Source organism: Lagenorhynchus albirostris, chromosome 9, assembly GCF_949774975.1.
Source record: "Lagenorhynchus albirostris chromosome 9, mLagAlb1.1, whole genome shotgun sequence".
Lineage (NCBI taxonomy): Eukaryota > Metazoa > Chordata > Mammalia > Artiodactyla > Delphinidae > Lagenorhynchus > Lagenorhynchus albirostris.
Window position 1 is genome coordinate 40,391,743 of NC_083103.1, and position 22,142 is coordinate 40,413,884.

The 22,142-nt window shown below is 48.7% G+C and overlaps 1 protein-coding gene across 1 annotated transcript in view; it reads right to left on the reverse strand.

The window, feature by feature from the left end:
* Positions 1 to 22,142, reverse strand: part of INSC (INSC spindle orientation adaptor protein) — a 125,253-nt gene that overhangs the window by 21,326 nt on the left and 81,785 nt on the right. Inside the window, exons 8-9 of the mRNA XM_060157779.1 lie at positions 4,910 to 5,081; positions 730 to 908 (exon numbers count right to left, since the gene is read on the reverse strand). Of these exons, the coding sequence (XP_060013762.1) occupies positions 730 to 908; positions 4,910 to 5,081 (351 nt within the window). The remainder of the gene's footprint in view (positions 1 to 729; positions 909 to 4,909; positions 5,082 to 22,142) is intronic.

The following is a 22,142-nucleotide window of genomic DNA, read 5'->3' on the forward strand; positions in this document are numbered from 1 at the left end:
GGGATGAGCTGGGTCGGAGGCTGGAGGATCATCTAACACAGAGTTCAGGCACCTGGTTGAATTTACAGAGAACTAAAACCCACCAATCCACTGCCCCCACCTCTGGAAGAGAAATGGGAGGTTGAGTACAGCAGAGGTGGGACAGGATGGAATTCCATAACCTCAGAGCTCAAAGGCCATTGAAAACCCCCTCATTCAATGTTTTCAAACACATTTAGTAGTAAAATCCTTTCTCCCCAAACAAGACTTTACATGGAGCTCAAATATACAGAAAAAAAACAACAACTGAGACTGATATAGGGGTTGAGGCCCAGAAGCAAGGCTCTGCTCCAAGACCCTGTTTCACAGAGGCAGAGAAAGGAAGAAACTCGCTGCAGGTATAATGTCAGACGGGCAGGTGCCCACACGGCTGGATACAGACCTTTGGAGGAGGTCCAGGGATCTTCCCATGGTACCTCTCTGCGTCTTAGGATGGACAGGTCTGGATGGAGATGGAGGAAGTCTCTCTAGTGGTTGGGATGGGAGAAGAGGGTGGGAATGGGCTTGTGGAGGTGCTCCAACGGCAACAAGGTATGTCGAAAACATATTCCTTTACCTTCCCCCAGATTGCTACTAACAGGACCGACAGTGAGCTGCAGCCATGCTGCCCCCCAGAACCTAAGCCCTGGCCTCCTGCCCTCTGACTTCACGCTTACAGGTTCTGGGCCTGGTTCCCCATGAGCTGCTCACCTGGTCCCGGGTGTAAGGCGTGTCTACTCTCTGCTTGTCGCTGCAGGCCTCCAAGAGGACACGGATGGCCTTCAGCTGCAGGAGCATCTCACAGGCCATCGTGTCAAAGAAGGTGATGTTGGCAAGGGCCGCAGAGGCCAGCAGGAAGACTTCCCCAGACGAGGCCTCTTGGCACAGTTCTGGATGGTGAAGAGAAAGAAAACAGCTTCACTGCCGAGCGCTTTCATATCAGTTACCTCATTTGGTTTCCACAATAGCTCTGGGAGAAAATGTGGGCAGGTGTTATAATTCCCATTTTACAGATGAAGAAAGTAGTTACTGGAGAGGCAGATGTATCTTCCTACATATGTAGCAGGGGTGGCATTTGAAGCCTTATGTGTGCTTCCTAATCACTCCATCCAACAGGTATTTACTGAGTGAACACTATGTACCCGGCACCCTGGTGTTTTGGGATGGGCTGGTGAACAAAACAAAAGGTCAGGTCTTTGCTCCTGTTAAGCTTACATCCTACTAGCGGGCAAGACAAAATGAATTTTTAAAAAGCTAATATAAATAACTGCAAACTGATAAATGTGAAGGAGGAAATAAACAAGTGCTAAGACGGAGAATAACCAGAGGCCCGTTGGGTGCGTAAGGAAGGTCTCCCTAAGAAAGTGACTTTACTGCTGAGACCTGAGGGGAAAAAAATGAAGCAGTCATGAGAATATTGTGAGGAACAGCATGCTCCAAGCCAAAGGAACAGAATGTACAAAGGCCCTGGTCAGGAAAGAGCTCCTAGTCTATGTGTGTGTCTCCAGAAGCGTACACTAGACCTGCTGAACTTGCCTTGAAGAGGCTGAAGTTAAAACATAAAAACACTACCTCTCCGGCTGCCATCAGCAAAGTTTCAGGATTTCCTTTTGGTCCCAGGAACACGGTCACCTGGCTGCAGAAGCGTCCTACACCAAGCCTCTGAATGTCAGGCTCTTTCTCTCTGATCCTAGTGGCCATAACCCAATCCTAACCGTATCCCCCCACTTACCATCTGTAACTGTACTGAGGGTCTTTAAGGAGGAGAGGACCACCCCCAAACCCTGCATCCGTTCCCCACCTAATACATTCCCCCACGGGCTCCACATGACCTAGAATGGACTCCTGCCTTGGAGGAGGCATAAAAGGATCCATGGTGCTGCCCACCCAACCCAATGGACCTGACTTCTGACCCTCAGCTCCAACTTGACCGCTAATCAAGGTGCTTCCTGGGTCCAGGTCCCTCCTACTGACAGCACCTCTATGGAAATACAGGAAGAGAAGCCATACTCCAAGAAAACAGCCACAAGAGAGAAAGAAAGCTTTAGGGGCAGAGTTGAGCTGTGTTCTATCCTGATCTCTAGTTCTTGCTTCCAAAGAGTCTACTTCTAGGTTCTGGCATTAAACCTGGCAGCTCTTGGCACCTTCCAGTGCATGCAGTTTCTGGTTCCTGCCTTTATAGGGACAGAAAATAGCATTAGTTGAACCCCTGTAGTGTGTCTTACACAGTGCCATTAATTTCTGAGCACGCTTAGAGCAGAAAGTGGTCACCTTCATTTAGATGTAGAAGCTAAGACTCAGAGAAGCTGGTAGTAGCAGAAGCAGAAGCTGTACATTCTTGACCTCACTAACTCATTCCATCCTCACGACAACCCAATTTTTTATCACAGTTTTATTGGTGAAGGAACAGAGGATTCAAATGTTAAATGATTTTCCCAAAATTGTGGAACTGAGGAACGATGGTAATTTGGGAGGGAGGGGGCTGGAATCAAACTGCTTGACCCCAAAGTCCCCACTCTTTCTACATTCCAGGCTGCCTCTTGTCTCTAGGCCTCTTTGCCTCATTCCCAGTGATGCTTCTGTAGATCTAGTTTCATTTCTATCAGGAGGGCAATGCCTGCTTCTGGGCAATGCTGCTCCCCACAGCCCAGGTATGACTATTAAAATACTTAGCATCTTGATCTAGCCACCCTGGGCTGGGGCAGCACATTAGCCAAGGAATTAAGAACTCTGATTTCCCCTTTCCAATGACTGCTTTATCCTCTGATTTGGGGGGAACCACTACGGTCAGCCCTTCCACGCCATCTCCCTACGTCCAGGGTTTGAGGTAGGACCATACAACTCACAGCCCAATTTGCTGCAAGATTTCTTCTAGGTCCGAACACCCACCCTCATTCTTATGAGTCACCATTGCTGCCAACGCAGCAATTATTAACACAACCACCTAAGTGCCTTTTAATTTTAATGCACATTTATTTGAACTGCAGGCTGAATCACCTGGGATGTGTTAGGAAGATTAAATTGAGGATTCCAGTGACTCATTTATAAATGTTTCCAGGGAATGGCAAGAAATTGGAGGACTATTTCCCACCAAAGAACAGAGCCCTGGCTACCTGCCCAGAAGATAAATCCCATCTGCTGAGTCTCAGAAAAGACTCCACCACGCATCTTCATTAGGGTGAAATAAATAGGGAGACTCCTCTTCTCCAGGGAGAAATCCAGCCAGGGCAAAGTAAAATGGACATATGGCAATAATGAAAGGTTGTTTGGAATATATATGTTTTGATTTAGTATTTGCTATCATTTATAAACGGGGAGGTTTTCCATAAAACTTAGGATTTTTGTCTTTTTTTTAAATTGGCCTTTCCTACATGGCAACAATGAACTGGAATTTATCAGTGATTGCCCCTCTTTAGTCACTGCACGTGCTTTAAATTTCAATACAGGACTCAAATCTCCTTATTTTCTTCTTCCATCTGGCCTCTTCACCTCATTTATGTTTCCTGCCTAGCTCTGGCATATGACCGAGTACCACACCGCTGGCGTAAGTGAATCCTAACACTGTTATGTGGCCTTGAGAAAGTTCCTCAACCCCTCTGGGCCTAGGTTTCTTCTCTTATAGGGTGGGCATTAAACTTGATGGCCTCTTGCGTTCCTTCCAGCCAAGACTTTGAACAATTGGCTTCTGCATTTTCTCAAATTTGAATCAATGTAGATGTTGACAAGTTGATTTCTCCCAGCCTGGCCTGTGGATTGCCACGACCACAGTAACTAGAGTCAGCCATGAAAAATCAACTTAACTGATGCTTCCTGCGTGCAAAGTACTTGCAGATCTGAAAATTCTAGAGCTAGGAGGAACCTTGAGAGAAACAGGTCCTGACCCCTTGTTTCATATAATAGGAAAATTGTAAAGTGAGCTCTGCAATGTGACAGGGCAAAATCTCGCACAGCCTGCACAGGGCTGCCAGTCAAGAGCTTTCTGTTGGCTGGATTTATCAAAGACAGAAATCCAAGTCTAAGTGTTCTGACTCCAAGTTCACTGTTCTGTGCTGCTCCTAAATTTGTGCTATTCCAGATATTGCCAACCCTGCTTTGGTAACTCCGAGCACGAACCCTAAATTTTCTGATGAGATCAATTTTCATTCAGTTTCAATGAGATAAAGATAGAGAGAAAAGTGACAGAGAAAGGGATCGAAGTAGAAACCCAGAGCATTACCAGAACTTATCAAAGAAAGGATGTAGTTTGCAAAACAAGTTTCCTGAGGATTTTCATCCAGGTGAGTCCTCCTAGCTCCTGCGTGTTTGCAGGAAGATTGCATTCTAGATGTGGGGCTCTGATTCTCCTGCCAGGAGCACACAGGTCTGAACAGGGGACCCTGAAAGAGTCAAAGTTCTCAGGGGCCCAGGAAGTGAGGCCAGTGGTGGGACTGAAAGCAGCAGGTGGTGGGGAACAGCTGCTCTCTGAGAAGCTGCTTGCCCCCAGTCATTGCTGCCACATTCGCTGGGTACCGGGTACCATAGACTGAGATTTCAGGAACAAAGCCCATCAGAATCTCTCTGGATAAGGATCTGAACCTCAACATTTGAGGCCCCACTCTTCCCTGGGGCTTGTCCTGTTCTATTTGAAAGGCCAATTAATCTCAATCTGAACTCAATTCAAGGAGCTTCTTGGAGGGCTGCAAACATTTTAATAGAAGACTTGACAACAGAGCTCTTTAAGGCCTGACTCTGATACTTCAATGGTGGGATTTCAGCTAGTGTGATCTCTGTGCAGGAGATATGTGGGTGCGGTGAGGGGTGGGTGGACAGGGAGACCTTCCTGTCCTTCCTAAAGACAACTGTGACAAGGCCCTCCTCACCCAACAGTACCCTCCAGCCCCGGATGACTCACTAACGAGAGCTGTCACGATCTCCTCCATGCTCTCCAGGAAGCTGCTGAGGTGCTGGGTGAAGGGCAGGTGTGGGGAGGTGACTTGGGCGACCACAGCCGCAGCCTCAGCCCGCGTGGCTTCTGAGTGGCTGTCGTCAGTCAGGATGTCGGCCAAGCACAGAACGCCATCCACCTGCCGATGGAGAGAGGGCACAGCCCTGTGCATCCTGGGAGAGCACATGCTCAAGATAATAATGAGAGAGACTCACAGTCCAGCCTGGACCCCAGTGACTCTGGGGGCTTATCCTTTGGCTCCAAAGAGATCATTGACTTCCCACGGCATCTTAGACAGTGGACATCAGCGGGCGTCCAGGGGCTAGGCCAGGGCATCCACCAGAGCGAATTGTAGTAGAAAGAACAATCTCTTAGAAATCTCACATCCCTGAGTTCACATCCTAGCTCCCTCTCGCTTGGTCACTCAGCCTCTCTGAGATTGTTTTCTCATCCACCAACAAGGTGTGAGGAGTTAAAGAGATGAGGCAGGTGATACTGGATCCAGAAGTGATGCTTAACAATGTTGGCCCCCTCCTCCCCTCCTTGGGTCGGCAGCAGGCTGAGCTCATCAGCATCTTTCCTCCCGCATCTTGTCCTCCACCACCTTCCCCCCGTAGAGAGAGGGCTGCTCCCCTGGAGGCCTTGTTCTCTCTGCCCCACCAGAGAGAAACAGACCTGGGCAGAGTGGAACCTGAATGCCAGATAAAGACTGCAGCTTCCAGTTCTGCTCCAGTCGGACCTGCTCTTGGCATAGCAACTTCTGCTTACTGAGTGCTTGCTATAGGCCAGCTACACTGTGCATGTGTTACTACACCAGTAGTCCTCATAACAGCCTTCTGAAGGCAGTGCTGTTATATACAGCGTATGTGTTATTATACCATTCATCCTTTTAATAACCTTCTGAGGTCAGTGTTATTATTATCTTCAATTTACAGATGAAGAAACTGAGACACAGAAAGGTTCATTGACTTACACAAGATGGCAGACTTTAAAAGCAGTTGGTCTGGGATTTGAACCACAGTGGTCTAGCCTCAAAGCCCATGGTTTTGAAGAGGCATCACACTGCCTTCTAAGACGTGACACCTGAACTCAGACCCCAGCCTCCAGCAAAGGTGAGCAGGTGAGATTTGTTTAGAGAAAAGGCAGTAACTTGCTAAGGTTAGCTCAGCAGTGCCCCTGCAGCCCTCCGACGGCCCAGGACACCCGCCTGCCTGCGGACCCTGCCACCAAGGGCCAAGGAGACCTTCCCTTGTGAGGGGTCGGCGTGGGGAGGGGCGAGGCAGGGAAAGAGCTGGGGTGAGGTGAGGTGGGGAGGGGCCTGCGCTGCTGCCCTACACCTGCCGAGGGCCGGCCTCCTGTCCCTGCTCCCTTACTTCCTGCCACTCAGCTTCGGCTGCTCTCCAGAGGCTGCATTTTGTTTGACTAATTACCCCCACCATGTTCTGGGCCTCCCTTAAATGCTCTTGGGAGTCTTAGGTCCATTAATTTTGAAAGCGTTTGGCAATCTCAGACTCAAAAGAGACAAATGTGGAAACAGGAGCCCGGGGAACTGTCCGCAATAAAACTCACCTGGATGTGCTTAATAAAAGAGCAAACAGGAGGCAGCAGCCCCTGCAGGACTGGGCTCGTGCCAGGTGTTTGACTAACAGGCCTCACCTGGGCCCAGGGAAGGACACGGGGGCTACTCTGCGCCTAGAAACAGGGAGCACCCCTCTTACTGCCAACCTAAGACGCCTCTGAGGCTTATCCGGTTCGTCCCCTTCCTCCTTCCAACACCATCCAAGGCAGTAGCTAGGGAGCAACAGGGTCTCTAGTGGGGGAATGTCTCACCCAATCCTATTCCCTAATCTCATCTTGGATGCAGACGGAGTTGCATCTCAGACCCAGTTGGGAACGGTGGTCAGACCCAAACCTCATCCCCAACGTCTGCTGGGAGATGGGCCAATCTGAATGCACCAGAGAGGCCAAGAGGTGGATGGTCCCGGAGGGTCTGTGCCCCTCAGGCCCTGCACACTAGGCATGCTTCCCAGCCCAGACTGCCACTCAGCAAACTCACTGACCACAATCTTCCTGGGCACAGGCTGAGTGCCAGGCTTTGCGCTGGAGCAGTGGGGCAGGGACAAGTGACCCGTCCTCACATGACTATTGGACACTGTGACTTCTGGTGAGGATGCTCCGTGGGAGACCTCCCGGAAGCCACTCTGACTTAGTGCCCACACCCCAGCTCGGGGAGGGTGGCCCTCCTCGGAGCTCATGTCCAGGCACATCTACTGTCATAACAGAATTTATCGCACTGGATGGCCATGTTTCTCCAAGTGGCATCTGTGGATGACACCAAATTCACTAAGAGTTTCTTCAAAACACATTCCTGGGCCTCACCCAGACCTGTTCAACCAGGCTCTCTGGCGAGGCCTGGAATCTGCTTTTTAACAAGGTCTGAAGCCGACTTTATACACCAGCAATTTGGAGAAGCACCCTGGGATGTGATTCTCCACTTCCTTTTCTGTCTGGCTGTCTCTGACATCTTCCTGGAAGCTCTGCAAGCCTGGGGACCACAGCTTGTGCACCCGTGACTTCTCCAGGGCTTGCACATAGTAGGCTTTCAATAAAGGGGAAAAAATGCAAGAGAGAAAATGGGACCCAGGTGTGTCCTAAGTGAGGACACACTTTAGACAAGTGAAGGTAAAGAAATGGCATTGCAGGTGGAGGGGATATCGTAAGCAAAGCCCACTACAGGAAGGGGCAGCTTTGGAGAACAGCCGGCTTGGGGACATGGACCCCAGGAAAGTGACCCTGGATTGTCATGCGGACCAACTGTCTAGGCCTCTGGCTCTGATGCCACTGACCGGCCACTTGGCCTCCTGCTAGCAAGCTGCCACCAGCCCAGATTGATCTCCGTATCCATCACCGTCTCAGCAACTCCAACCCAGTCCAGATTTTCAAGCAGAAGCCCCTGAGGGGCCCTCCACCACAGGGCTCTGGGCCTCCCAGTGCCTGAACCAATGCCTGCAGTGTCAGAAGATGCACAGGCTCCGGAGTCACACCTACCTGGGTCTGAATCCTGCTGCCATGTCTTACTAGCCAGACAATTTTTGGTACCTACTTTGAGCCTTTATATATAATGAGAATAAAAATACCAACCCCAGAGGCTGCTGCAATCTGGAATTGTTAACTAAGAGAATGCAGGTACAGTGCTTGCCACATGGTGGTACCATCACTCCACCTTATCCCCCCCTGGCGGTTGCAGTCATCTCTCCTAGACTTGGGGCCCTGAATCCTAGCTCGCCTCACTTTGCCTGCCCCAGCTGAGGTCTCCCAACTGGGCTTCTCTCCAGGGCTCCTTTCTGCAGGCTCCTCTGGGCCTGAGACCCCATGGAGAACCTCAGCCCTGTAGGTTGGGGCCCACAAGTTTACCCGCTTGCTTGGACGACTTTGGGTCATGCAGCCCAGAACTAGAACTTCTAAAAGGTCAGTGACTCCTCTTTTAATACCTGACCAGGAACAATAAGATTAATAATTACAATTCCTGAGAAGGGAACAGAGAGAAAAAGTACCACCCATGCATCTCTAATGTTCAACAAACAGTAACTGAGCCCCTTATGGTGAGAGATGCTAAACTAGGCAGACTGATACAGAGATGAATCAGGAATAAAATAAGAGACAGAGAAAGACAGACACATAGAGGAACCAAAGGTGGGGGGTGGAGGGAGAGATCATATGCTTAAAAGGATTGGGGAACTTGACTGGTACAAAACCCAGCCTGTCCATTCCTCTCTTATTTGACCTTTCTGAATCATCTCCCCCTGCTGAGAACTCTCTCTATCTAGGCCTCTCTCCTTCCTGGGCCTCCGCAATACCCAGTTTTGGGCTCACATCCTCCTAGCTAATTGCTTCTTTTTTTTTTTTTTTTTTTTTTTTTGCGGTACGCGGGCCTCTCACTGTTGTGACCTCTCCCGTTGCGGAGCACAGGCTCCGGATGCGCAGGCTCAGTGGCCATGGCTCACGGGCTCAGCCGCTCCATGGCATGCGGGATCTTCCCGGACCGGAGCACGAACCCGTGTCCCCTGCATCAGCAGGCGGACTCTCAACCACTGTGCCACCAGGGAAGCCCCGCTGTTTCTTAGCCACAGGTTTTGCCATCAGCCCACTTTGTACCACCTCAGTCAATAGCACCCAAACCCAAGTGGCCTCAATGACTCACTATGATGACCCCCTAGCCCTCCAGCCCTGACCTCCTTTCCCAAGATCCACATCTACATTTCCAGCCTGCTACTGGGTCTCTTGATGCTCAGTTCTAAAACGAATTTTCTGGGACATTTCACAGGCATCTCGAGCCCAGTTCACTTTCGGCTGAACTGCTCATCTTCCCTGCCTCCCCTCCTCGCTCCCTCTCAGACCCAGGTGAGAAGTCACCTCCTCTGTGAACATGCACCTTCCTCCCCCAGACAGAGGGTCTCTGTTCTCCCAGCTGCCACACCACTCTGGTGTGCCCACAACTAGAGCACTTATCGTGCTGGACCATCCTCCCCAGCTTACATGCCCATCCCTGCACTAGATCTGAGCTGCTCAGAGCAGCTCCTGTACTGAATCTTCTCTGGTCTCTAGTACCCAGCTGAGGCCTGACACACAGTGGTTAACTTGTGAAGTGTGGGCTGAATGATGAGGAAACAGAGGCACAGGGTGGGGAAGAGACTGCCCAGGCCACGAAGCAAGGTAACGCCAGGGTCGGGACTCCCATCCTGGTCTCCCCGCTCCTGGCCCTGTGACCCCTCTGTGGGGCCTTTGGTGAGGCAACGTAGGTGAGAAGCTGGTGAGAGGGCCAGGTCAGTGAGGGCCGCTCAGCTCAGCTCCAGTGAGGGCCTGGGAGCAGCCCAGCCTGAGCCAGCTTCCTCCAACCCTGATCCCACTTCCTCCAACCCTGATCCCATTTCTGGAAAGTCTCCATCCCCAAACACCCACTTCCCATCCTCAGTCATAAACTTAATGATGCCAAGAGAACAATCTAATCAAAGCACTTTCACATCCCTAAAGAAATTGCTGCTGGAAGCACTTAGAGGTAATTAGCTTTTACCTAGCGTGGAATGGGCCTGGGCAGAGGACAAGCTTTCCTCATGGGAGGGTGCTCACGTGTTGGTGAGGATGGTCCGGCCTGGTCACTACCTGGGCTGTAGGACTGATGCAACAGGAATCTGCTACAGAGGGAATGGGTGGGCTCGGAGAGTCTTACTGGGCAGTGGGAGAAGGAGTGTGGAAACCACGCAGTTGAGGAATCCAAGTGTACTGTAAACATCACGTCCAATTTATGAGCAATGTCCTCCTGCCGGTTTTTGGAAAAGCATCAGCGGTGGCTTTGATGTGAATATCAAAGGGACACTGGCTAGTATACAAAGGCCCATCATATATCAGTGGTGCTGGTCTGCTCCTTCCTAATTCCTTTTTGCATGTTTACTTTTTAGGGAAAGGCAGAGGAGTTGATTGTTGTAACAGATAAACAGATTCATGCAAATGCAGTGATAACTCAGCCTCAGTGGGGGAGCATGAGCTAAAGACCCCCCACATTTCCTCCTTCACCTTTCTGTCCACTTGGACACCAAAAGCCTGAAGAAAAAAATAGAAGACAAGTGGGAACCACAAAGCAGTTGCAATCCTGCTCATGGATGGATCTGTCTGCCCAGAGTACAGCCGAAGGGAAAATTCAGGCACAGAGAGTGAAACAGGGTCGTGCCCAGGGAAGCAAAGACAAGTGTGGGCCAAGGGACGGGGCAAAACATTCGGTGGAATAAAGGAACCTACGAGCCAGAAACTGGATCTGATGAGGGCAAGGTTCAGGACAAATTCTGTGAACAATGTAAGGGGTTAAAGGCTCACTTTATAAAATGACGTATTTGTTCTAAGGAGTGGTGGTAGAGCTGGGAGCCCAGTAGAAAGCCACAGAAGGTGAAACGGGCCTTCAGGAGGATAACACTATCTTCCTCCCAAATGAACGCATCCAGACCCCACTCAACTTCTTTTGCTTTTTCAAACAAGAATCTTTGATTAAAAGCCAAATGTCAAAATAGACAAAAACAAATATGAATATGTAATAGGGAATGGAACAATGGATGGAAAGGATTATATAACCAGCTTGGCAGCAAAGTCAGTGAGGTGAGTTATTGAGGTGGAAAGAAATCAAGAATTAAATCACTTAAGAATATAAATGGAAAATAATTTCCCTGTCAAGCAAGTGATTTTCCTTAAAGCAGATTGTCGAAAAGATGCTCTGGAGGCATTGGGTAGTGGAAGGAGTGGAGTTTGTGAGAAGGTATCAAAAGGTCACTAGGAAAAAGTTCATTTCCCTTTGGGTGAGGGTCACTAGGCATCTGCTGATGTGAAAGTACCAAGTTTTCAGCAAAGCACCACTGGCACAGCTGGGGATCTGAACTGTGCCAATGGGCTTCTAGACCAGTGGTTATTTGCCTGGTTCCCAGATGATTAGAATCATATGGGGAAGTTTTAAAATACTAATGCCTGGGCTTCACCACCAGAAATTCTGATGTAATTGGTCTTGGGTGGAGTCTTGGCCTCAGTATTTTTAAAGACTCCTCAAGTGACTCTAATGGAGATCCTGGGTTAAGCGCCTCTCTTCTAGAGGTAGCTGTGGTACAGTGGAAGTTGCACAAGCCTAGGAGTAAGAAAAACCTGGGTTCATAACTTAACTGTGCTACCTGCTGACTTGGTGAAATGAGCAAGTTACTCATCTTCTCTAAGCCTCAGTATTCTAATCCTTAAAATGATACTAGCCACTTAATGTAACAGTGAATAAAATATCAAAAGCATTCCCCCTGAAATCAGTAACAAGACAGAGGTAGCCTTTATGGCCACTCCTACTTAACATTTTACAGTGGCCCTAGCCAATGCAACAAGACAACAGAAAGAAATAAAAAGGTATAATGATTGCAAAAGAGAAAGTGAAACTGTCATAATTTATAGATCACATGATTGTGTACATGTGTACATCATCCAAACCTGTATAAAATCCAAAAGAATCTACACACCATTAAAATTAATAAGTGGGGCTTCCCTGGTGGCGCAGTGGTTGAGAGTCCACCTGCCGATGCAGGGGACACGGGTTCGTGCCCCGGTCCGGGAAGATCCCACATGCCACGGAGCGGCTGGGCCCGTGAGCCATGGCCGCTGAGCCTGCACATCTGGAGCCTGTGCTCCGCAACAGGAGAGGCCACAACAGTGAGAGGCCCACGTAAGGCAAAAAAAAAAAAAAAAAAAAAAAAATTAATAAGTGAATTTAGCAAGATCATTAGACACAATATTCAAAATTGTATTTTCTATGTATTAAAAACAATTAGAAAATTAAAAATTTTAAATAAAACTTACATTAGCATAAAAACATACCTAGAAATAAGTCTTAAAAAAGATATGCAAGATGTCGACACTAAAAACTTAAAACATCGCTGAAATTAAATACAGTCTATATAAGTAGACAGGTACGCTGCATTTATTGACTGGAATACCCTATACTGTTTAAGAAGTCAATTATCCCAAAATTTATTTACAGATTTAAAGAAATGCCAATCAAAATCTTAAATTATATATAGAAATGTAAAGAACTTAGAATTACCAGGATAATCTTAAACAAGAACAAAATTGGAGGATCTATACAACCAAATATTAAAATTTATTATAGACTGCAGGGACTCAGCCAGTGCCATGTTGGTACAAGGATGGGAAGAAAGATTAACTGAACAGAAAAATAGGCCAGAAACAGACTCATACCTGCGTCATCACTTTACCTACAACAAAAGCACCACTTTAATTCAGTGGTGAAAAGATGGTCTTTTTGATAAATGGTGCCGGCTCAATGGGATATCATATGGAAAAACACTGAATCTTGAACACCAAAAAAATTTAATTTGAAATAGACCATTGACCTAAATGTGAAAAGTAAAATAATAAAGCTCCTAGAAGAAAATATAGGAGACTGTCTTCATGATTTGGGGGAACACAAACCTTTCTTAAATGGAGACAAGAAGCACTAACTACAAAAGAAAAGATCAATAAATTGGACTTTATCAAAGTTAATTTCTATCCATCAGAAGACACCATTAAAAGAATGAAAAAGCAAACCACGGACTGAGAATATGTACTCTCGATACATGTATCTGACAAAGGGTTTGTATGTAGAATATGTATTTTTGAAGCTTATAGATTGATAAGAAAAACAACTCATTTTTTTTTAATGGGAAAAAGTGTCAAACAGACATTTCACAGAAGATAACCGAATGGTCAATAAGGACATAGAAAAATCGCTCAAAATTATTACTTGTCAGGGAGATGAAAATTAAAACCATCATGAGAGATCACTCTATGTCCAAGCAGGCCACAGGCAGGGCACTGCATGTCCAGCTATCACAAGGCTTCAAACTAATTATCTGTACTTTCTTTTTTTTTTGGCCGTGCTGGGTGCGGTACATGGGATCCCCTGCACCCCTGCAGTGGAAGCACAGAGTCTTAAACACTGGACTGCCAGGGAAGACCCAAACTAATTATTTGTACTTTTATTTATTTACTTATTTATTTTGCGATACATGGGCCTCTCACTGCTGTGGCCTCTCCCGTTGCGGAGCACAGGCTCCGGACGCGCAGGCTCATGTGGCCATGGCCACGAACCCGTGTCCCCTGCGTTGGCAAGCGGGCTCTCAACCACTGCGCCACCAGGGAAGCCCATATTTGTACTTTTAAAGTAGCCCAAGGGAGAATGAAACACTTCTTTGGAAACTGTGTGTTCATTATCTGTGTGGGTCTTTTCATCGCCCTTCTTTCTCTTGTCCTATAAGTCTCTTCCTCTTTCTCATCATTCTTTGCTCTCCTCGTCTCTGTCTCTGTGTGTGTGACCAAAGGACCCACCACCTGCTGTCAAGGGATGGCGGATGCTGGTTCCTGCTGCCTCTGTGCTTTGAGGGCTGGCCTGCTCTGTGCTGTTGGTGCCAGGCTGTTCCCAGGAAATGGGCCCTCCCTCATTAAATTCTGCCCCGAAACCTGCACATTCTATCTTCCCTCAATCTCCTCACTGTCTCCCCTCCCTACTATAGCAACTTCCTTTCCCCTGCTGGCCTCCGAGCTGGCACTGGCCCTACTCCGGAAGCCAAGGGGAAGCCAGTGCTGATGGTGCAGGCCCCACCTCTGCACCCCGTCCAGTGCCCTGAGCAGCCCTGGCTTCCTTCCCTGCGGCACAGCGTCCCTTCTCCCCAACACAAGAGGCGTGGCCGGGCTGCAGCTGTTGCTCTTTTCCACCAGGTGGCGCTGTTGCACAGCGCATGGGGACCCGAGGCCCGGCTGAGCTGAGCCTTCGCCCGCTGCTGCCTTTAGAACTGAGGCTGCCCTCTCCAAACTCAGGTTTGGAGTGCAGCACAGCCCCGGAGCCAGCAGGGCCTTCCTTCAGTCTGGATGATACTGGCCCCTAATCTCTAAGTGAATCTCACAGGGAGAGGAGGGGGGAGGGGGGCAGAGTGCCTAATTCTGTTCTCTCCTCTTCACATCCTGGCCTCCCTCAAGTCCCCCCACCCATACCCTCAAGGCAGATGGAAGGCGTTGGGAGACTTGGCAGGTGGGGAAGGGAATGAGCCACACCCCCTCTAGAAAGCCCCTTTGCAGGTCTGAGGAAGGTGACAGTGTCAGTCCCCACTTAGGTCTGCCTGTCCACAGTCACAGCACAGACAGCTGACCTGGCACCCTCGGGTTCTCTGCACAGTCCGCCATCCAGGGCAGTTGAAGGCCCACACCTGGGGGCATGAGAGCTGGCGGAAGCTGATAAGGGTAGGTGGGTTGAGCCCCAAAGAAGGGTGAGGAGACATCTGGATCTCATTCCGAGGCATTTTCTCTCTCCCTCTCTCTAGGAACTACTACAAGGTAAAGAAGGCGCTTCAAGTCAAATTAAGCAGAGCTCTTGCCTGGCATCCATAGGTCCTCTCTCCCCACCCAGCCTCACTTACTTATTTAGAACTGACTCCATGAAGATAAAGTAGCTGCCTCGCTCTGGAGTCTGCACACGATGGTCCTTTTCGGCTAATGGGGTGGGGGGCATAGCAAACTGAACCTAGAAGCAAAAATGGGGTTCTCGGCCCCAGGCTCTGCCTCTGCCACTGTCTCTATGCCTTCCAGCCTCAACTTCCCCTTCTGTAAAATGGGCATGACCATCTCTCCCTGCCTTCCTTGCAAAATGATCGTTTGAACCAAATGAGCAAAAGGATGAGAAAAACCGGTTTACTTTTTTTGCAGATTTGACCTATTTCTGACCATCTGCAGCCCTACAAGGGGCAAGCAGTGGAGAGAAAGTCCTGTAAAGCAGCAGCTAGAGAGACAGAGCCTCCCCACCATCCCCCAGAACCCGCTCCCTCCCACCCAGGGTCTCTGGGTCCAGGCCTCCCTGTCTGCAGCCTGGCCCTTCAGATGTCAGGGCATCTCAATCCCAAGAAACGGGGATGAGATGAGAGAGCTGCCTGGAGACAGGCAGCAATTTCTCCATCCCTCGCCACTGACGCTTTTCTTCTCAGACTTGAAGTTGAGCCCTCCTCCCCTCCCCGCTGCTCATCATTAATTTCTCCATCGATTTTCATTAAGCTCTCCTCTTGGCTCCAACACAGGACGAACTCCTTATTTGAAAAAATGAAATAAGAGGGAGGGGGTGGGAATAAAAAAAATCTCTTTTGAAAGCAAGATTGTCTCTGGTCTCAAGTCTGGAAGAGGCAATTACTAGAACCGTCTTGGAGGTTGTCTGAGGCTGTCTGAGCATTGGGTTTGGAATGCCCCCCACCCCTTACGGCCCTAGATTCTAGGTTCCTGCCCAGCCCCTCCCTGGACCCCAGTCCCCAGTCCAGCTCTAGTCCCCAGCCCCCCCCCCATCCTGGCCCCTGGCTCTGTCCAACATTGACTGCTGCAACAACAGTGCCCTGATGGTCCCATTACCCACTCAGAACAACCTGGAACTCTGCCAGGGCAATGGCAAAATCCCAGGACTGAGGCTTTCTGGGAGCATTGCAGGATTTTCCCCAGACCAACCCGAAAATGTGAAGACGAACAGGCCAGGAAAGAGGGAAGGGAAACAGACACAGGCGATTTCTTCCTCCAGGCAGGCCCCACCTGCATTGCTGCATCACAGCATCATGGCAGCCCCACGGAGGAGGTGTCGTCCCGTTTTATAAAGAGAAAACCAAGGTTCAGAGAGGACTCACTTTCTAGCCCCCTCTCAGCCTCCCCCAAAACCAGCAGTTCTCGCCCTTGGTAATGCCAGTCCACCTTCCCAGCTCTACTCCACCCCAAGGCTGCCCTGACCAGTCCAGGTGGGCTAGGTCACCTGGCCACCAGACAGAGTTGGGTCCATCTGCTCTCACTGGGCTGTGTGGCTCTGAAGCCCGCACTCCCTCTTTGGCCCTGATTTTCTTCATCCCATCTTCTCCAAAGTGGGTCTCAGAGAACACTGCCTCCTCTTCTGGGCTCCCCCAACTCACTGAGCACGGAGTTCCTAAAAGACTTAGAGCCCCACTGGCCTACCAGCCAGCTGTGGAGTCCCTCTGCCGAGGCCACTTTCCCCTGGCCTGCCTGGGAGCTCCACCTTGGTCCTCGGGGCCCAGCTCCACTGCTTCCTTGCTGCTGCCTTCACAAGCACCCCAGGCACAGGTGGTACCACCAGCCTGCAGCTTCTGATAGCCATGGGGCTACCACTTGGCCAGCCCATGTGGGAGACAGGGAACACAGCTGCCTGTCTCTCCTCCCAGAGCCCAGCGCAGGGGCTGGGGAATGAGGGGTGACTCTCTGCTGAGGACACAGGATAGACTTCCTGAAACTCGCTGCCCTGGCAGGAGCACGATGGTGAGAGGCTGTGGGCAGGATGAACCAGACCTCTGAAAAGAAAGCGTGGAGACTTGAAAGACCCTTCAGGCACCTCTGCAGAGGCCTTTGCTATGTCTTGACATCTCGCTGCTCCAAACCTGCTCGGGGAATATCCACGTCTGCCCTCTTCCCGGACCAGTACCCAGAGCCTGGTTCCCTGGGAGCCATTGCCCTGCAGTCCCCACCTCAGAAGGGCCAGCTCTTCCCAGGGTCACAGAGTATAAAGATCACGGGCTTTAGAAACCAGCCAGACGTGGGTTTGAATCCAAACTACACAGTCATGAGCTGAGGGAACACAATCTCTGAGTCTCAGTTTCCTCACCTGTAAAATGGAAAGGTTGTAGGGACTCGTGCTCCAGCCCCACTGACTTCTCCACACTGTGCCCTGGGCAGCATCTTTGGCCACGCTATCCCCTCCTGCTGGCATGCCAGAGCTCTCTTCTCCACCAGACCATCATCTTCTTCAGGTCACTCATATTCAAAACCCCGGCAACTGGCATCACACCCGCCAAAATCAGAATAGCTACCATTTATTCAGCGCCTCGTGGGCGCCAGGCAGCAGGTTACTGCAATCTATTTATCTCTGACAGCCCTGGGAGGTAGATTTCATCATGTGCATTTGATTGATGAAGAAACCACACCTCCGAGAAGTTAAGTAACTTGCCCAGGGAAACGTGTCCAAGTTCGTAGGTGGGAAAGCCTGGATTCCCATACAGAAGAGCCTGACTCTCAAAGGCCACAGTTTTCCCGGAGCTGGGCTGCTTCACAACAAATGTGTGATGACGGAATGAATTAGTAGCGTGATGAGATGGTGAGGGACTGAGGGAGCAGGCAAGGAAACGAGTGAGTTGAAAGTAAGTGAACGACTGGATGACAGAGAAAGAAGAAACAGGCGACTGGGTGAATCTATGGCCACTCGAATGCTCCAAGCCCAACAGAGCTCGGGCATCACGCAGCAGGGCCAAGGATGGATGGGCTGTCTGGTGACCTGACTAGACTCATACTCCGCAGGGGTCTGTGGGTGATTTAATGAACCACTTTAAGGTTGGAGGGAAGCGGTGGTGGGTAGCCGCATGACAGAAGTGGATTTTAACCAAATCCAGCACATTTCTTGCTGCCAATTAATTACGGGAGTCTCAGGGAGGAGGCTAGGCCAGGAAATCAGGGGGAGACTGGGACTTTGACATTATCTAAAGAGGGCATGAACTGTGCCGGGTGAGTGGGCAGCAGGCGAAAGCCCCAGGGCACCTGCTTCCCACCTCGCCTCTGCCTTGCCTGTCGTGCTGCGGCTTCTGCAAATCAGCCTGTCCCCGGATTTCTTCACCTTCCGTCCTAAACGTGGACAACGGCTGACCTCACCAGAGCATCTGAGGCCAGCGCTCAGCAGCCGGATCACAGAGCCCATGTGGGCAGGACCTGGGGGAGGGACAGGGGATCCAGGCCCTCCCGGGTGTCTCTAGAACATCTCACAGCTTTGGAAGCAACATGACGTGGAGGAAAAGAGCATGGACCTTAGCCTCACGTATTGGAGTTGAGTCCTGGGTTGGCATAATGGTTCACAGCCCAGGCTGACTCTGGCTCAGCAGAGCTGGGATTAAATGATCGCCAGGCCATCTATTAGCTGTGTGCGCTTGAGCAAGTTGCTTCACTTCTCTGAGTCTCCCTTCCTTCTACAAACCACATGGATGATAACAGCACCAATGGATTAACGATTAAGTGACACCATGAAAGATGGGGTTTAACAAAGTGCTTGTCCAAAGCAAGTATTCGATAAATGTTATTATCCTTTTAGTCACTGTCATGATGTCCTTATTACCTGATAGAATAGGGGTCGATAAACATTTTCTGTAGAGGACCAGATAGTAAATGTTTTTGACTTTGTGGGCCTCATGGTCTCTTGCAATTATCTAATTATGCTGTTGTAGAGAAAAAGCAGACATAGAGAGCACCTAAACAAAGGAGCCTGGCAGTGATCCATTAAAACTTTATGGATCATGCACAGAAATCTCTGGCATTCCTATATACTAATGATGAAAAACCTGAAAGTGAAATCAAGAAAACCCTCCCATTTACCATTGCAACAAAAAGAATAAAATATCTAGGAATAAACCTACCTAAGGAGACAAAAGATCTGTATGCAGAAAATTATAAGACACTGATGAAAGAAATTAAAGATGATACAAATAGATGGAGAGATATACCATGTTCTTGGATTGGAAGAATCAACATTGTGAAAATGACTCTACTACCGAAAGCAATCTATAGATTCAATGCAATCCCTATCAAACTACCACTGGCATTTTTCACAGAACTAGAACAAAAAATTTTGCAATTTGTATGGAAACACAAAAGACCCCGAATAGCCAAAGCAATTTTGAGAATGAAAGAAGGAACTGGAGGAATCAGGCTCCCAGACTTCAGACTATACTACAAAGCTACAGTTATCAAGACGGTATGGTACTGGCACAAAAACAGAAAGATAGATCAATGGAACAGGATAGAAAGCCCAGAGATAAACCCACGCACATATGGACACCTTATCTTTGACAAAGGAGGCAGAAATGTACAGTGGAGAAAGGACAGCCTATTCAATAAGTGGTGCTGGGAAAACTGGACAGCTACATGTAAAGGTATGAAATTAGATCACTCCCTAACACCATACACAAAAATAAGCTCAAAATGGATTAAAGACCTAAATGTAAGGCCAGAAACTATCAAACTCTTAGAGGAAAACATAGGCAGAACACTCTGTGACATAAATCACAGCAAGGTCCTTTTTGACCCACCTCCTAGAGAAATGGAAATAAAAACAAGAGTAAACAAATGGGACCTAATGAAACTTAAAAGCTTTTGCGCAGCAAAGGAAACCATAAAGAAGACCAAAAGACAACCCTCAGAATGGGAAAAAATATTTGCAAATGAAGCAACTGACAAAGGATTGATCTCCAAAATTTATAAGCAGCTCATGCAGCTTAATAACAAAAAAACAAACAACCCAATCCAAAAATGGGCAGAAGACCTAAATAGACATTTCTCCAAAGAAGATATACAGAGTGCCAACAAACACATGAAAGAATGCTCAACATCACTAATCATGAGAGAAATGCAAATCAAAACTACAATGAGATATCATCTCACACCAGTCAGAATGGCCATCATCAAAAAATCTAGAAACAATAAATGCTGGAGAGGGTGTGGAGAAAAGGGAACCCTCTTACACTGTTGGTGGGAATGTAAATTGATACAGCCACTGTGGAGAACAGTATGGAGGTTCCTTAAAAATCTGCAAATAGAACTACCATATGACCCAGCAATCCCACTACTGGGCATATACCCTGAGAAAACCATAATTCAAAAAGAGTCATGTACCAAAATGTTCATTGCAGCTCTATTTACAATAGCCGGGAGATGGAAACAACCTAAGTGTCCATCATCGGATGAATGGATAAAGAAGATGTGGCACATATATACAATGGAATATTACTCAGCCATAAAAAGAGACGAAATTGAGCTATTTGTAATGAGGTGGATAGACCTAGAGTCTGTCATACAGAGTGAAGTAAGTCAGAAAGAGAGAGACAAATACCGTATGCTAACACATATATATGGAATTTAAAAAAAAAATGTCATGAAAAACCTAGGGGTGAAACAGGAATAAAGACACAGACTTACTAGAGAATGGACTTGAGGTTATGGGGAGGGGGAAGGGTAAACGGTGACAAAGCGATAAAGAGGCATGGACATATATACACTACCAAACGTAAGGTAAATAGCTAGTGGGAAGCAGCCGCATAGCACAGGGAGATCAGCTCGGTGCTGTGTGACCGCCTGGAGGGGTGGGATAGGGAGGGTGGGAGGGAGGGAGACGCAAGCGGGAAGAGATATGGGAATATATGTATGTATATAACTGATTCATTTTGTTGTGAAGCTGAAGCTAACATACCATTGTAAAGCAATTATACTCCAATAAAGATGTTAAAAAAAAAAACTTTATGGATCAAAAATTTGAATTTCACATAATTTTCATGTGACACAAAATGTTCTTCTGATATTTTTACAGCCATTTAAAAATGAAAAAAAATTTCTTAACTCATGGGCTGTACGTGCCAAAAACAAGACAGCAGGATGACTTCGGCCCACAGGCTGTAACTTGCCACCCCCTGAGCTAAAACGTAAGCTCTAAGAGGACCAGGGGTTTTGTCTGTTACGTCACTTCACATCTCTGGGCCTCGGTTTCTTCGTCTGTATAATGGGGATGTTTGCACGCTCAAGGCAGATATCAAATGGAATCAGGCTGCCTGTGAAGACACTTGGCAAGTTCTGTGACTGCAGAGCTGTAGTAGCTGTTTCCGACCACACGGGGGCTCCTTTCTGACAAGACTCCCTCCTGCTCACTGCCGGGCACAGAGTTATTTCAGAAGTATCTGCGTGTGGAAAGTAATCTGACCTGGAGGAGGGGAAAGCCCAGAGACGGTGACCTTCTCCTGTGCGAGTTGGGGGTGGGAGAATTAGGACTTTGGCCAGAAACAGCAAGGTGGTCCGGGTTTAGCGGCAGGGATTTTTTTTTGGCAGTCTGAGAGTATCCATTAAACCAGTGAGTCAGTGAGGTCGACTGGGCATTAGACAAGCAGACGGGGTCCAAATCCTGGCTCCAAAACTTACTCTGTGATTTTAGGTGAGTCACTTACACTGGCTGAGACTCAATTCCTCGTCTTCAAGGTGAAGATATGAATCGTGCTCACCTCACGAGGTTCTGGTGGGTTAATGAAGGGAATGCGTGTAAGGGGCTAGCTCAGCACGGGGCGCTTAGTAAGCCCTCAGGCGCTGAGTGTCCCCCGTCCTCTTGCTCGGTGGGTAGGGGCTGGCTCCCAGGCCGGTGGCCCATCTGGCCTGGGAAAGACGCATTGGCGCCCTCTGGCGTTGGAGCCCCGCGGGAGAAATTGCCTCCACAGCCTTCCCAGCTGCACAGGCTTTCACTCTGAGCAAAGAAAGTCCTGCTGTCTTTCTTCCCTGGATTGAGGTTTCCCTGCTGCTCTGCAAACTCTCTAAAGCCAAGAAATGTACTGCTTTTGGAGAACTGGTGATTCTAGTCCCTTCTGCCTTTTCCTCCCCTTCTTCCTGCCAACCAGCATGAAAGAAGATGAGAAACAAACGCGTATGGCCATTTCCCGCTGTCTAAGGAAGAAGATTTTATGGGAGAAGAGAGGATTATTCAGCACATGAAGCTGGAAATGCTCGATGCATTTACTTCATGCAGTCTGTCTGTCTCGCCACTGCCTCTCTCCTCCATTTTATCACCTAAGCAAGCACACACAAA